This window comes from Vombatus ursinus, unplaced genomic scaffold, assembly GCF_900497805.2.
Source record: "Vombatus ursinus unplaced genomic scaffold, bare-nosed wombat genome assembly UNPS02014770.1, whole genome shotgun sequence".
In the NCBI taxonomy this organism is placed as follows: Eukaryota; Metazoa; Chordata; class Mammalia; order Diprotodontia; family Vombatidae; genus Vombatus; species Vombatus ursinus.
The window spans coordinates 32,156,398-32,172,315 of record NW_020954548.1 but is presented as its reverse complement, the minus strand read 5'-3'; the positions used below and the strand labels follow the sequence as shown (position 1 = coordinate 32,172,315).

The 15,918-nt window shown below is 49.7% G+C and overlaps 2 protein-coding genes across 7 annotated transcripts; both read left to right on the top strand.

Moving 5' to 3' along the window:
- Positions 1–183: 183 nt before the first annotated feature.
- Positions 184–7,695, top strand: SPNS1 (sphingolipid transporter 1 (putative)). Of its 2 annotated transcripts, none has more exons than XM_027863218.1 (13): positions 184–292; positions 1,113–1,439; positions 1,966–2,031; positions 2,198–2,334; positions 2,813–2,964; positions 3,154–3,220; positions 3,416–3,561; positions 3,987–4,142; positions 4,872–5,061; positions 5,312–5,377; positions 5,764–5,862; positions 6,667–6,838; positions 7,132–7,695. In XM_027863218.1, exons 2-13 carry the CDS (start codon positions 1,181–1,183, stop codon positions 7,224–7,226), a joined length of 1,605 nt encoding a protein of 534 aa, XP_027719019.1. In that variant the 5' UTR covers positions 184–292; positions 1,113–1,180; the 3' UTR covers positions 7,227–7,695. The 2 variants fall into 2 exon arrangements, with proteins under 2 accessions (XP_027719019.1, XP_027719020.1); XM_027863219.1 differs by lacking the exon at positions 184–292 and adding an exon at positions 571–590.
- A 760-nt stretch (positions 7,696–8,455) lies between these two features.
- On the top strand, positions 8,456–15,416 carry LAT (linker for activation of T cells). 5 transcript variants are annotated; one of them, XM_027862640.1, is made up of 13 exons: positions 8,456–8,537; positions 9,129–9,231; positions 9,431–9,485; positions 9,673–9,716; positions 13,022–13,079; positions 13,353–13,414; positions 13,533–13,559; positions 13,692–13,740; positions 13,825–13,925; positions 14,170–14,223; positions 14,629–14,691; positions 14,839–14,916; positions 15,142–15,416. In XM_027862640.1, exons 2-13 carry the CDS (start codon positions 9,129–9,131, stop codon positions 15,144–15,146), a joined length of 699 nt encoding a protein of 232 aa, XP_027718441.1. In that variant the 5' UTR covers positions 8,456–8,537; the 3' UTR covers positions 15,147–15,416. The 5 variants fall into 5 exon arrangements, with proteins under 5 accessions (XP_027718441.1, XP_027718443.1, XP_027718442.1 ...); XM_027862642.1 differs by lacking the exon at positions 8,456–8,537 and adding an exon at positions 8,544–8,644 and having other exon boundaries at positions 9,455–9,485; XM_027862641.1 differs by lacking the exon at positions 8,456–8,537 and adding an exon at positions 8,544–8,644 and having other exon boundaries at positions 14,629–14,685.
- The last annotated feature ends 502 nt before the right edge of the window (positions 15,417–15,918 follow it).

Below are 15,918 nucleotides of genomic sequence, written 5' to 3'. Positions count from 1 at the left end.
CCGCCGCCATCTGGCTCTGGCGGGAGGTGGAGACCTCGGGATAGGTTTTGAGGAAGGTTGGAGACCAGTCCCCTTATTGTCATAGTAACGTGTAACTTGCCCCATCACGTGTTCAGGGCACGATCCTGTCATGTGACTCCCGATCTGGTTCGCCGGCTCGCCCACGCCCCCGGGTCACATGACCTTCGCGCAGCTATCATGGCGGTGACCGCGGTGCCGTTTGGTGCCTGAGCACTCCAGGGTAGCAGCGGCTGCAGAGCCGGTGGGCGCCGGGAATCGTGCACTATTTAGGGTAAGAGGAGCTCCCTGGACCAAAGGAAAAGGTGGCTTGGAGCGCCCCTGCCCCGTGGGCTGGGGTGGGTCACGGAGCCGTATTCCCCGCCCCTTTCCTCCCCCTGTAAACTTGGCTTCCTTGGGTTCCTCCTTCCTGCTCGGACCCCTCTTTCCTGCTCTCTCGGTATCTGGGTTTTGGTGCGCACATGCCTGCACCCCCAGCACTAGCCCCTCCTGTGGCACCGGGCTCGCCTTCTCTGCTTCCCTGGCGGGGGTCGCAGTAACCACGTGGATATGTTTTGTGTGTACCTTCCCAGGTCAGGTGGGAGGGGCCCAGGAGGCCGAAGGCCGGACCGCGGTGGAGGCCAGGCCTTGCAGATGGGGCGGGGACCAGACTCTAATAGTGTGAATTCTTTGAGTTTCTTATTTTTTCACTTGTAAGATGGGCATAATGATACCACCTCTTGCGGTTGTGAGGATCAACTGAAAACACTTATAAAACAAGCCCTTTGAATGTAAACAGGCATTTTCCTTGGGTCTTTTTCACTCCCATTCGGGACAATATATGTCATTTTTCTTGTGAAGGCCCGTTAAGAGTTGTGAGCTAAGAATCAGGGAATCAGGGTTCTAGCCCTTGTGCCTTGATTTGTCTTCTTTATAACATTAGGCAAGTCACTCATTGTCTTTGGGTCTCAGTATCTTTCTTTGTAAAAATCACAGTATCAACAATTGAGAGCCAATAGAGACTTTAAAAAGGAGCTAGATTTAATTTCCAAGGCACTTTTAAATTCCTACTTTGTATCTTCTTCATGGTGAATGTATATTCCTCTTTCCTCCAGGTTAAATTGTCTGGGTCTGAAAGTGTAAGGGACAAGTAACCACGGAGAGAACTGGCTGAGGGGCAGCTATGCCTGGGCTGCTGGGTCAGTCAGACACAGCCCCATTTCTCAGCCAAGCAGATGATACAGAAGAAGGAGTGGGGGGCCCAACCCCTGGCGCTGGCAAGACTGCAAGTTTGGGGGGTTCAGAGCCACAGGATAGAGAAGACCCAGATGGGGAAGGGCTACAACTGATAACAGGCGTCTCCCCTCGACATGCAACTTTGATTGTGGGTGTACTTTGTTATATCAACCTTCTTAACTACATGGACCGTTTTACTGTGGCAGGTAATTAATTTGGAAGGACTTTTGTATCAACATTTTGAAGGTAGTAGTTGTTTGTTTAGTCATTTTTTCAGTCGTGTCTGATTCTTCATGATCCCATTTTGGGATTTTCTTTGCAAAAATGCTGAAGTGCTTTGCCATTTAGTTCTCCAGCTCATTTTACAAATGAGGAACTGAGACAAACAGGGTTTAAATGACTTAACCCAGGGTCACACAGCTAGTAAGTGTTTGAGGCCCGATTTGAACTCAGGAAGATGAGTCTTCCTGACTTAAGGTCAGGCACTTTATCCACTGTGTCACCTAACTGCCCATCCTTGAAGGCAGAGACTATTTAATTTGTGGTTTTGTATTTTGAACACTTTGCACATAATGGTGCTTAATAAATATTGAATTGAATTTTGAGGCAACCAAGAAAAGACCAGAGGCTTTTGGAGGTGATTCCATTGCTGGTAAAAAGAGGAAGATAAGCTTGATTCGAAAGATAGTTTCCTTTCCTCACCACCTTCCCTTCCACTGAACTGTTTTTCAGGCGTTCTTCCAGACATTGAGCAGTTCTTTGGTATTGGTGACAGCAGCTCCGGCCTCATCCAGACTGGTGAGTAGGGTTCTGTCTCTGGGATAAGCTGCTTTCAGTGTGAAGAGGAATGTCCTGGAGTCTGAGAAATTTTTTTCCCCTCTGTGCCTCTTCAGGGTTATGGGTCTTTGGGTGGGGAGACAGGGCATTCTGATGGGAGGGTTTAATCCTTCTGTCTCTTCTCCAGTGTTTATTTCCAGTTACATGGTGCTGGCCCCTGTATTTGGCTACCTGGGTGACAGATATAACAGGAAGTACCTCATGTGTGGTGGCATTGCCTTCTGGTCACTGGTGACTCTGGGTTCTTCATTCATCCCTAGAGAGGTGAATAAGCGTCCCGTGGTTCTGGCCCCACTCTCAAAGTGCATTTACTGGTGATCTGTTGTGGGACACAACTACAACAAACTCATATGTTATTTAAGTAGCTTTGTTTTTGTCTCTGTTTGCTCTTTTACCTGAGAACATCCTGGTTATAGGGGCATTCATTCCCTCCCACCCTTAACCTCTGTTTTGTTTTGTTTTGGTTCAGTTCCACTGCCCACACCATTAATGTAGGCCTTCCCCGAGGCTTTGTCCTTGACTCTCTTTTCTTCTCTCTGTGTTCTCTCCCCTAGAGAGCTGAACTACTTAGGTGGTTTCAGTGATCATTTCTTTGTAGATAACTTCCTAAGTCAGCACTTCAGGTAGATGTGGTTCGTTTTGTTTTGCCGAGAAGCTTGGAGAGACTGGGAGGTCAGTAAAGGGCCTGTGAAACTCTCTGAGGTGGAGAATGTCCATTTTTTTTTAAAAATTCTTTTTCTAGAGATTTTGGCTGCTGCTCTTTACACGGGGCCTGGTAGGGGTTGGGGAAGCCAGTTATTCTACCATTGCCCCCACCCTCATTGCCGACCTCTTTGTAGCTGATCAGCGGAGTCGAATGCTTAGTGTCTTCTACTTTGCCATCCCTGTGGGCAGGTGAGATCATGGGGGAGAGGGAGTAGGAGGAACTCGGGCTCTGTCTTCAGGCTGGGAGAAGGGCTTTCTGGCCTGGAGAATGAGAGACAGAAAACCAGTCTGGGAGGAGGCACCAGCCTCATCTGGGGAGAGGAGAAGCTTTTGTTAGAGGCACGTCCTCTAACCTGAATCCCATAATCATTTTTCCAGTGGTCTGGGTTATATCGCAGGATCAAAAGTGAAGGATGTGGCTGGCGATTGGCACTGGGCACTCAGGGTGAGTCTTCCATGAGGGATGGAGAGGGTGTACAGATCATCCTTCTTGAGCCTCTTACTCACTTTTGACCCTCTTCCAAATAGGATGTGTGTATGCATATGTGTGTGTGCATGCGTGCGTGCGTCTGTGTGTGTGTTTTGTGTTCTCTAGCCTCCAATTGTTCCTGAGGTTAAGGGGACTGTTCTCTCTCCTTAGGTCACCCCAGGCCTTGGGATGATAGCAGTGTTGCTGCTGTTTCTGGTGGTGAGGGAACCGCCTCGTGGAGCTGTGGAACGCCATTCAGACACCCCTCCCTTGAGCCCTACCTCTTGGTGGGCAGATGTTCGGGCTCTGGCTCGGAAGTGAGTCCGAAAATCTTTTGTATAACCCTTGACTCATACCCTTGGACTTCTTTAGTCCTTTAAGGAGGATCAGTTACATTTCTTGTAAAATGAAGTGGGAGTTCATCCTGTGTGGAGTTTGACTCTGAGCTGTAGGAAGCATGAGCCATAAAACCTTAACACCCTCCTCCAAATAGTGACTGGATAACTAAATTGCAGTCCAGGTATTGGGGCGGGGAGGGGGGGGAGGGGGGATTAACAACTTCATTTTATGTCTCCTTGCTTTATAAGTATAAATGTCACTTGCACCAAATGGTCTCCTGCCAACTTTTACCATCCTTTCCTTCTCTCTCACTCCCCTAAATTAACTTTTGCCCTTGCCCTTAGTGTTGTTGCGGGATAGGAGATGACTGTTCTGAATTCTGACCTTCACCCTTCTGCTACAGTCCCAGTTTTGTGCTCTCTTCCTTGGGATTCACGGCTGTGGCCTTTGTCACGGGGTCCCTGGCACTGTGGGCACCAGCATTCCTGCTCCGTGCTCGGGTAGTTTTAGGAGAGACCCCACCTTGCCTCCCTGGAGATTCCTGCTCCTCTTCAGACAGGTACTGGGAAGGGTTCTTGGAGTGGGAAGGGGTTATGGAAAGGGGCTCTGAGTTCATATTTTTCCTCAGTGGGTCAGCAACTAGTCAGGATAGATGGTCCTTCTTCCTTCCCCTGTAAAACTCTTTGTGGGCTGATATGTGTGTGGCAGCTGGGTAAAAAGGGACAAGAAGGAGTAGGTGTCAGATTCGGACATCCAGTCACAGTGGCCAAAGAAGGAGGTATTTAGGGACAAGCTATTGCAGGTCTTTGAGCCCAGGGAGCCAGATCAGAAATCCAGCTGGGGTTTTGAGAACATTGAAGGTTTAGAAAGTATGAGGCCACTGTGAGAGAGTGGAAGGAAACATGGATTTGGAACAAACGAGTTCCAAAATATCTTTTCAGATATTTTTCATGGGACCTTTGGCCAGTCACTTTTTCTAGCCTGAGTGTCCTCCTCTAGAGAATGAAAATGGACTGCCCATTTCACAGGGTCAGGCTCTAAGGCCCTATAGAAATGACATTTGTTAGTGAAAGATAAAAGTCCTGGAGCCAAAAGCCAGGGGCCCCCCGGGCTGGGTCCAGGGAGGAGCCAGTTTCCAGAAGCTGGTACAGGCCAGGGTAGAGCCCAGTTCTGCTAGGAGGAGAAGGATACTGAACTTTGTAAAGCAGGGAGAGACCTTTTACACAAACATGGTGGGTCTTGGACCCCTTGCTCCCCTCAGTCTTCCTTTTATTTTTCTCCTTCCCAGTCTCATCTTTGGGCTGATCACCTGTGTGACTGGGATTCTGGGTGTGGCCTCTGGGGTAGAGATCAGCCGCCGTCTTCGCCACACCAACCCCAGGGCTGACCCCTTGGTCTGTGCAGCTGGATTACTGGGATCTGCCCCCTTTCTGTTCCTGGCCCTGGCTTGTGCTCAGGGCAGCATTGTAGTTACCTATGTGAGTATCCTCAATTTTTTCCCATTTCCAGATGTCACCCAACCACCAACATACAGGAGCACAGACACAGCCCTCCCAGCAGCAGCCCTGAGCTTGGACCGAGGAGCGGGAGCAGTGGGGGAGGGAAGGGGGAAGCAAAACTCATAGTCCCCAGCTTCAATCTCACACCTCCCCACATGGCTCAAGAAAAAGTAGAGGGAAGGGCAGAGAGCTGCTAATCTTTTCCCTGATGCCCAGTTTCTGTCCTCAGGTTTTCATCTTCATTGGAGAGATTCTGCTGTCCATGAACTGGGCCATTGTGGCAGACATTCTCCTGGTGAGAGGGTGGGCCGTGTCTGACCTGACACAGGTGGTGACTGTCCTAGTGATTAGCACTTTGGCTGTGAGGTCTCTGGGAGGCTTTTGTTCCCCTGGGTCAGTGGCTTTGTTCCGTCTTGTTGTAAGAAACTGACCCATGACCGGATCTTGCTCCCCTATGTGGGTGACCCAGAACTCAAAGCTCCTGGTGAGTCAGGAATTTCACTTGTCATGTGAGAAGAGCAGCCTTTCTCTTCTGTCTCCCTCCGTGTAGTTTGAGCTGAGCAGCTTAATTCAGAAAATGTTGATGGAATTCCAAACTTAGCCCCCCTCTGTCCTGGCCTTTCTACTCACCTCTCCTGACCTCTTGGGGAGTCTAACTTTGGGTCTCAATTCCCTACCTAGTATGTGGTTATTCCCACACGCCGGTCAACAGCAGAGGCCTTCCAGATTGTCCTGTCCCATCTGTTGGGGGATGCTGGGAGCCCCTACCTCATTGGGCTGGTGAGTGTGAATCTTCTTTTGGGAGGTGTTAGCCCTGGGTGGGTCATCCTGGCCCAGGGCAGGTTAAAAAGCAGTGGGGATAGGTAGAGAGAGATTTTTTGTCAGCCCGGAGGGTCCGTCTGATTTCAGCCGCCACTGACATATCCATTGCTGTCCTCTGAGGGGTGAAGAGCTGTCCTGCAGAAGGGAGGTTACACTTGCTCTTCTTATCTCAGGGAGGCACGTTTTTGGCTTGGTGAAAGAAAAAGCTTCCAGAAAATGGAATGGGCTGCATTGTAAGGTGGTGAGCTACTCATTCTTGGGCTTCTTTGAGGGAAGGCTGGATGACTACTTGTTAGGAAAGTTTTTGGGTGGGGTCGTGTAATCTAGGGTGTTCAAGTCTTCTCTGCATGGTTGCTGAGGCCCTTTCCAATTCTGGTCCTGGGTCTGGAGCTTTTGTAGGGAGACAAGACTAACATCAAACTAGAGAACAGTTCAAGGCAGCATTTGAACAGATGTGGGATAGTGAAGTGCAAACAATGCAGATAATCTGAGTGATCTTGAACTCTGTGTCCCTTCCCCACCTGACTCTCTGTCTCCTCCTCAATCTGACTGCCTGTCCCTTCCCCTGTCTCTCTCTGTGTTCCTCCCCGCTTCCCATCCTGCCCTCATCTCTATCTCTGACCCATCTCCGTTCACCTTTGTCCTGCTTCTCCTTATCTCTGACTCCCTTCATCCCCCTTTAGCAAATGAAGTTGTCTCAGCCCCCTGGGCCTCCCCCCACCCAGGCTATGACCACAGCTTGCTCTCTCTTCTCCCCTCTAGATATCCGACCGTCTCCGCCGTGACTGGCCTCCTTCCTTCCTCTCCCAGTTCCGGGCCCTGCAGTTCTCCCTCATGCTTTGTGCCTTTGTCGGGGCGCTTGGGGGTGCAGCTTTCCTGGGCACCGCTATGTACATTGAAGGTGATCGAAAGAGAGCCCAGCTCCATGTGCAAGGTGAGCATTCCCTGTTGGAGGCCTTGTTCCAGGGCGCCTCGTCCCCATCCCCAGCTCTCCTTCCTCCAGATCCTTGTCTTCCATACTCTCTCCGTCCCCTAGCTTCTGTCCATGGTCCATCTCCCTAACCCCCTTACCCTACCTGTCTTTCTGCCCCTTTGTCCCTTCCTAGCCCTCCCTTCCACAGGGGTGCCTGCCTCCCCTCCCTGTAGGCTCGTGCATGTCTCCTGTCCTCTGCTCTGCTCTGAGATGTTTATCTTCCCCTGATCTCATCACTTCTTCTCTCTCCCCAGGACTCCTGAGGGATGCGCCCCCTCCAGATGATCGAATTGTGGTCCCTCAGCGAGGCCGTTCTACCAAGGTCCCGGTGTCCAGTGTGCTCATCTGATTGGGTGGACTATGGCCTGAGGCTACCTCGTGTTCTGGTTCCCCTCGTGGGATAGGTGGGCAGTGGGCAGGACTGAGTGTAACCCCAGCACCCTGGACTGTTAAACCATCTCTATGCCAGGTGTGGTACCATGACTTCTGACCTGGGACCATAGGAATGGGACAGTGGCTGAGGTTTGTCCCTTTTTCCTTCCCTGAACACACACGCACATAGAAGCACTACATGCATAGCAATATTGATCAGGGAATGATTCTGGATCAGGGAGGGGGCAGGTGGTTGGAAGGCCACGGAGCGAGCGCCCTCAACTTTCTGCAGGTCTGTTTAGGGAGGGAAGATCTCTTTTCCCTCTGCCTCTGTTAGGCTATAGTTGGGTTCCAAGCCGCCTTCCTGGGGTCAGGGGCAAGGTGCCCCCACTGTCCAGGCAGGAGGGTTTGGTGCTATTTTTATCTGAATAAACTTTGTAACCAGAGCCTAGTGTCAGCTTGTGTCCTTTTCCTTCCCAGCTCCGTGACTCGAGAGAGAAGGGGAGGAGCCCTGTGGGGTGGCAGGCAGATTCTGTCTTTGCTCAGGGTTCTCTGTATGTTAGCGTTAGAACTTGAGGTAGTCTGTTTTAGGAGCCCTTCCTGCTCAAGCAGTCTAGAGTATGTGCTTTGAGGGCCCTTCCTGCTCCGGCAGTCTGTGATTCCGTTGGTCCAATGTGACATTGACTCACCCACTGTCTTTTCCTAATAGACCCTTTAGAAGCTTGTCCTCATGCTAGCTGGCAGGCAGTCCAGCTGTTAGGGATGATAAGATAGTAGTTATCCTGTTCCTCTGCCCCCTGGATGATAGACAGAATGTCAGAGATCCTTTGTCCAACCCACTCTTTATAAAGATGCACATTGAGTCTGAGAGAGGTCAAAGTTCTCTTCTCTTCTTTCTCCCCATCCTCTCTGCTCCCCATTAGTGTATTGTCTCTTGCATGAGCAAGACCCCATTTGGAGAACTGGTGGCCCCTGACAATCTGTGGTGCTAACCCTGATCATCCAGAAGGACCCTTTGAGAACAGCTGGGAATTCTTGATTTCTAAGGCCCCTGGGAGACCATCCCAAGTAGAAATGCTGGACTGGAGCAATGGGGGAGACCTGGGGTGCTCCCCTCCCCATGGGGGGCAGAAGGTTGGGGGTGGGAGGCGGGCGCAGCCATGCGAGGAGCCACGATAACTTCCTGTCCCCGCCCGGAGCTCACCACAGCTTCCTGCTGCGGGCGGGCAGGCGCTGAGTGTAGGAGAAGAGGGGATCGGGGAACAGAACCGTCAGGACCAGGGACCAGGTACGGGGACGTGGCGGGAGTGGAGGGGGTTTCTGATGCCCAAACAGGACCCCCCCAGCCAATCTGCCTGGCTCCCAGCAGGCTAGTAAGGCTCAGCAGAGACCATGGTAAACCTAAGCTTGTCTTCTATACCCACCCTAATCTTATGAGTGCTTGAGAGAGAGAGAGCCTCATACTTGGCCCTTATTGCCTATATCAGCTTCTCTTGGTACCAGCCTGAGCCCCTCCGATACAGAGAGACAGCCGACTGAGCCCACTGCCTCCCTTTGATACCACACTCTGAATACCTGGGTTCCAGTGCCTTAAGTCTGTAGCCTCTGGGCTCTTCTGGCCTCCATCCCTTACATGGGCTTCTCTTTTGTGACACCATTACCTGCTGAGGGCTTAGATGTTCTCTACCCTCAAACCTTTTAACTTCCCCTTTTTCTCCACCCATTATCTTGGGAGGAAAGTTTGGGATCCGAGTATAGAATTCTTGCTCCATCCAGTCAAGTGGGAAGGGGAATAGGTGGGGGTGGGGTCTGGCTGGAAGGCTTTCTGGGACTGGCCTTCCAGGCTGCCCTAACCTGTGGGCCTTGGCCTGTGCCCCAGATGGAGACCACCTCTCTGGGCCCTAGCCTCCTCTGGCTCCTCATTCTACTGTTCCCAGCCCTGCTTGTCACTGCCCTGTGTTTGTGTTGCCGGGACCTCCCTGGTAAGTGAAATACTTTCAGCTCATTTCTAGCTTGAAGGCCCCTAGACCCAGTCAACCCCATAAACCATCCCTTTGCCTCACACAAAGGGTCCTGTGTTCCCATATAAACAAGTTCATCTGCTGTTCCTCCTATGGGCTCACCTCTCCTTGTTCCTTGCCCTCGCCTAAAGGAACGCCTGTTCTTGTCCCACCCCTTCAGCCTCACCTGCCTCCTCCCCCACAGGCCCCAACTCTGAGGTCCCCCCAAGTGACGGGTGAGTGTCTGTGACTATTCCTCATTCCCAAATGGTGACTGTGATGGACCAGTATTGGAAGGAGGGGAGTTAGCTGAGGAGGGGCTGGTTGGTGAGAGGATGTTGGGGTGGTGGCTGGAGATGGGTATGGAAGTATGGGGCCTCCTCTTCTACCACCCCCAGCCCATGCCTTCCTTCTTTTCACCAGCTCATATCAGCCAGGCAGCGGATTAGTCATCCTCAAACGCCCCTGTGAGTATGGCAGGAGGTCTCTATACATTATATACTTCCCTGGGACTGCTTTGAGGAATAAGGGAATGAAGTCTTGGGGGAGTGTCACTGTGAGTGAGTCTGTGTGTCAGTGTGTGAGAATTTGAAAGATATGGCTTTTGTTATGTGTCTGTACTGTATTTGTTAGGGATTCATTCCCAATCTCCTGCCCTTGGAATGTCTACCACAACCTTTGACCCACAGCATCGTTGAATTTAGAGCTGGAAGATGTCTCAGAGATTATCGAGTCTGACCTCATTTTACAGATGATAAAACTGAGGCACTAGTTTGGGGGTTGGGAGGATGGGACCCCCGAGGTAGGGGATAAATTGCCCAAGGTCACAGAGCTGAGCCCAGTTCTTTGTCCCTCCTCTAAGCCCAGCTCCAAAGTAAAGTGACCCTTTAAGACTGAGGTTCTTTACTTTTTTTGTGCTGTGGACCCATGGCCCTTCAGTTAGAGCATATGGACCCCTTCCCAGAACAATAGTTAGTTGCCTACATCCATAATCTAAGGAGATGCTCAATTTCAGTTATAGGTTAGTGAAGATAAAGATGTAACTTTTTCATCCAAGTTCACAGATCCCCTGAAATGTATCCACAGACCCCATGTTAAGAACCTTTGCTTTGAGACTCATTATGATTAGACTCCTTAGACCATTGGGATCTTCAGTCTCCTAAAAGGATTATTTTTCATTTTTGTATTTCTTCCCTCCCCAGCCTGTGCAGGCAGAGTGGACTGCTTAATGAATTCAGTTCGTTGAATTGAATTAGCCAATCACAAACCATTTAGTTCATTTCAATAAGCATTTAATCAAGTGCCTATTCTTTGTGGTGGGAGCCATCTTCAGTCCTGATCTATATCGCTACTGGACCCAGATGGCTCCGGAAGAGAAAGTGAGGCTGGTAACTTTTGTACAGTCCTCCTTCACTTAAATCCAATTCACTTGCAAGTCATGGCATCACCTTCCTGATGTCATGGTCCTCTTCAAGAACGAAGGACAAATAACAACCTGTGAGTAATCTGAGCTGCCCCAACCCAACTGGCCAGTTCCAGTTGGGCAGCGCAGATCCTTCCTTCCTTCTCCTTCCTTCTCCTTCCTTCTTTCCTTCCTTGTTTCCTTCCTTCCTGTCTTCCCCTTGCCTTCCCTCCTTCCTGTTCCCTCTGTCCCACATAGGGTATCATAACCTTACCTGTGGGTGCTTTGACCAAAGGAATATAAAATTTTTATGGCTGAAACCTAACAAAAGATATCTTGGGGTTTATGGGCTAGATTTCTTTCTTAAAGACCAAGCCTTAAACCAAATTCACTCTAGCTCTCATTGATTGACCAATAGGTCCCAGCCCAAAGCTCTGCTTAGTGGTCATTGTTTGGGCCATGATGGTTCAGACTGAATGTAAATAGTAATTGTTTCTCTTTTGGTCAGGAACCCTGAGTCTTCCCCTCCCGGATTGATTTTTTTTACCTTAGGTAAAAGGGACCATTCCTTGGCTCGTTTCTTACCCTGCCTTAATCACTCAATGGGCCTTGTCAGTCAAAATGATAACTTGGAAAGACCTTAGCTTAAAAAGGCCAAGGTCTCCACTGCATCTGGGACCATCTCCAGTCGTCCTGATCTATATCTTGCCACTGGACCCTGATGGCTCTAGAGGAGAAAGTGAGGCTGGTAACTTTGCACAGCTCTCTTTCACTCAAATCCAATTCACTTGCAAGTCATGTCATCATCTTCCTGATGATCATGGTCCTCTTCGAGAACAAAGGATAAACAACAACTCTGTGGTAGGCCTCTGTGTTAGATGTAAAAAGACAAAAAAGATAGTCCTTGCTTACAAGGAGCTTATGTTCTCCTGGGCAGGAGGTGGGCACTATATGTTCACAGATAAATAAATGCAAAGTAATTTAGGGAGAGGTGAGTATTAACGACCCAGGAGGGTAAGGAAAGCCTTCTTGTAGGAGATGGGTACATGAGTGGAGTCTTGAAGAGAGTCAGGTCCTAAGAGGCCATTGTTTTTTTAGTGACTCATGCAATACTTCCCCCATGTGTGGCCCATACCTCCTCCTTTATTGGTTTGGGAAAAGGAATAGGGAGACATGGAGAAATAGGGCCCCTACAGGTCAGACAGGATTGAGAAATTTGGGAGATGACAGATTATAAGTTTTACAGCTCTTCACGTGCTTTGTGCTCTTGCTAACAGTGTTTTTTGACGTATTTGTTTTATCTGGTTTGTTTTTTTTTAACTTTAGCGGTATTGTGTGCCGTTGAGTTTCCATTGGGTGGATTGAGGGGAGGGGAAAATTTCCTTGCTAAGGCCAGGAGAGCTAGAGAATTTCACATACCCCAGGGAGGACTTTGACAAGAACTACTAAATGGCGACATCTGGAGAGACCACGTGAAGATATCTCTTGACTTGGAGTCGGAAGGACAGGGTTTGAAAGCTTACCCTGTGTTACCTATTAGCTGTATGGACCTTGGACAGGCCCTTCTCTGTAAAGTGAGGAAATTAAGCCAAACTTGAACTCTGAGGTCTCTTTTACAGCTTTAAATTTTGTGATCCTATGCTGTAGATGTGAAGGGCTTTTAGAAGTGATTGCATGTAATAATATTATTTTTAAAATATTAAGAATATTATTTATCATATAAAATAATAAGTAAAAAATTGAAATATTAAAAATATTTTTTCTGAAAGAAACAAAAGAACCTTCCCTTATGTGTCTTTTCTAATAATGTGCCCTATCCCTGAAATATCCTCCCTTCCTCTCTTCACCTACTGTATTCCTGCCCATCTTTTTTTAAGTCCCCACCCCTATACCTGGGAAGTTAACACCCCCCCCAGTTAATAACTTTCTCCATCTGACCTCCATTCCCATTGTTTTGCCAGCTCTCTGATATACTACTCACATAATATTGTGAATGCTAGCAATCTGCTTTTGTGTCTTCTCCCTTACTGGATTCTAGATTCCATGACAGGACCATGGGGCCATATCTTTGCTAAACTTTGTATCTCCTATGGTGCTTTTAGCTCAGTGTTCTGCATGTTCTAGATGCAGGAGGCGTTTCATTAATGTTTGCTGAATGAATAATGAACTCGTCTAAGAGACCCCTCAGTCCCCAATCCTCTTGAACCTTGAATTTCTTGAAGAAAATGTCCTTCTAGGCGTTAAGGGCCATTACCCTGGGTAGATCTCAAGCTGTCCTCTACCTCTCCTTGGGGCTCTCAGCCCTGACCTGATTCCTTCCCCCTACCCCAGGTCCTCTGATGCTGTGTACCTCTAATCTTTACCCCACAGACACTAATACTTCGTGGCCATCTACAGTATCCTGCCAGCCAGATCTGCTCCCTATCCCGTAAGTATCTGCTCAGGTTTCCTCTCTGGTGTCCCCTGAGCCTCGGGCCCCTCTTTTCCAGCCACCCCAGTCTAACCTGAAGTCTATCGCCTCTGCCTTCTTGCCCTCGGGCCTTCTCTGAATCCTGGGATATCTATATCACTGCCCTCAGTCTTCTGCCTTTCTACCTTCCTGCCTCCCCTGGGCCAAGGCATCACTACTGCCCCCATTCCTCTAGGCTCTCAAAGCTCCCTCCCTTCCCCAGGTGGTGACCCCTAATTTTTAACCCTTTAGGAGATCTCCACAACATCCAGGGTTGTCAAACCGGATTACTTCTCGGAGAGACGCAGACACCCGTGAGTTGGACAATGAACTAGTTATGGAGGGTGGTTCTGTAGCCTGAAGTGGGTGGGAGAGTGATCCTGGCTCAGGCTGGGTGGTTGAGCTGATGGTGACTCTCTCTTTCCTTCCCAGGCAGTGAGCCCAGCTACGAGAATGAGGGTATATCAGTCACCACTGGCAGTGGGGGGTTGGGCTGGGACCTTGGGGAGAGGGAGGAAGGAAGGAATGGGCCTGACTGGACAGGCCTCCCCAGACCACCTACTCTGATACCTGTGTTTCCCCTGGAGCTAGAACCTGAGGATGCCGATGAAGAAGATGACTACCATAATGAAGGCTATCTGTGAGTAGTAGGGTTGACCTCAAAGGGAGAGTCTTTGAGAAGGGAGAGGCTTGGGGGTCTCACCATCCTGTTTCCCCTTGGCAGTGAGGTTCTACCGGATGACTGCCCGAATTCCAACTCTGCACCTCTGTCCAACTCAACACCTAACCTGGGTAGTCCCGGCCTTAGGGATAGTCCATCTTCCAGTGAGTTGGGAGTGATTGGGGGGGGGCCCCCCTGTGGCTTGCCAGGTTGGGGGGGATTGGTCTGGGTTGGGGGGAGGAGCATTGTCTGGACAACTAGACTGTGCAGGGATGGGGGAGTTTTTGTGTGGCTGGGTAAGGAAGGGCATGTGTGTGCATGTTGGGGGTATTTACAGGTGACAGATATGGAGGGTTGTCTCTGGTTGTCCTGGCTCTAACTTCTTCATCCTGGGGTATTTTCCTGTAGTGGTGTGGGGAGAGGATTATGTGAATGTCTCAGAGAGTACAGAGGTGTCTCTGGGTAAGTGACTATCTGCCCCTGCCACTACCTCCTCCATGTACTTCTCTCTTTCCTTCCCTAACCAACAGGACCCTTCCCCTCTCAGGGTGGAATCCTTCCTCTCCTCCTTCCTTTTCTTTCTCTCCTCCCCCCTTCTTCCCTCTTTTCTACCCTCCCCTCCTCCTTCCCCTGCCCCCTTCCCCTGTACCCTCCCTCTTTCCTTCCCCTCCTTCCTCCCTTCCTCCTTCCCCTGCACTCTCTCTTCTTTCTTCTCCTCCTTCCTCCCCTTCCCCCTTTCTCCCCTACACCCTCCCTCTTTCCTTCCCCTCCTCCTTCCCCTGCACTCATTCTTCTTCCTTCTCCCTCCTCCCTCCCCTGCACCCTCTAGCTACAACTCCTCTTCTATCCTTCCTTTCCTCCATCCAGGTGGGAGCTGTGAATATGTGAATGTGCCAGAAGTCCAGGACGAAAGAACACCTTCCAGTAGGAGTGAGCCTGGCGTGGAGGGTCTGGGGAAGAGCTCCCAGCTGGGACTGGCCCCTTGGGGAGGGAGCACTAGAGGAAGGGAGGGTACAAAGGAGTCATCAAGCTAGGAGTCTGAGGATCAAGATCTACATTCATCCCTTTTCCCTGCAGCCCCAGTGACTGACCAGGATGGCGAGGAAGAGGGGCCTGATTATGAGAATGTACAGGAACAAAATGGACACTCCTTCAGTGAGTGATTACCCAAGCCCTCTCCTCCCCCTTCCAACTCTGACCCCGATAGACCCTAACCCCCACACTCCTGGCAGCCCAGTGGCATGCTTCCTTCCCCCCTCTCCCCAGATACATCCAACCACTCTCCACGAAGCCAACTCCTCCTTAGGAACCCCTCTCACTCCAGTCTCTGAGTTATCTGCTCTGTTCAAGTCATTCTCACTGCCTTCTTTTATCTGACAGCCTGAGGCCGAGTGTCTCTTGGATATAGGGGAAAGGAAGCATCAGTGGAACTGTTGACCACCTCTGACCTCTGGTTCCTATCCTGACACAATCCTGAGAGTCGTACCTTTAACTTATTGTCACTTTGGAAATGCCCCGACCCCCATCTGGTCCCAAGCAGTCTGCACCTTCTTCTCCTGACATAGCCTGAGAACAACTACCCTCTTTACTCCTTAGCCTGTGGACTATAGTCCCTCCTTAGTGTATTGAAATAAAGTCCAGGACTTTCTAGCTAAGTGTGGCTCTGATGCTGTGTGGAGAGTGTGGAAAGATTGAGGGTATGAATGAGCGCACATAAACACGGACAGTTTATACCCTTGGGTGTGTGTGTGTGTGTGTGTGTGTGTGTGTATTTCTGTATGTATCATATCCACCCTTGTGCTTAGGCACTGGTATGGCTACTGAAAACCAGGTAGGCCCAAATTTATGAACAATCTGCATTCCAAATGTTCATTTATTTAGAACATCCTTTTTTTTAACCATATGAAAGAATGTTCCAAATAGTAATAGTACTAATAATAACTGAAATGAACATTGAAACAATTCTCAGGTTCAACCTCATACTCTGCAAATGGGCAAAGATGACAATGATAGAAATAGTCAAAAGTTTTAAGGGCTGTGGAAAGAGATTTGTCCCTAACCCTAACCAAAAAAAGTTTTAAAGGCTGTGCACTGTTAGGTGGAGCCATAAATTGGTACAATCACTCCTCAAAGCCATTTGGAATTATGCTGAGGAAG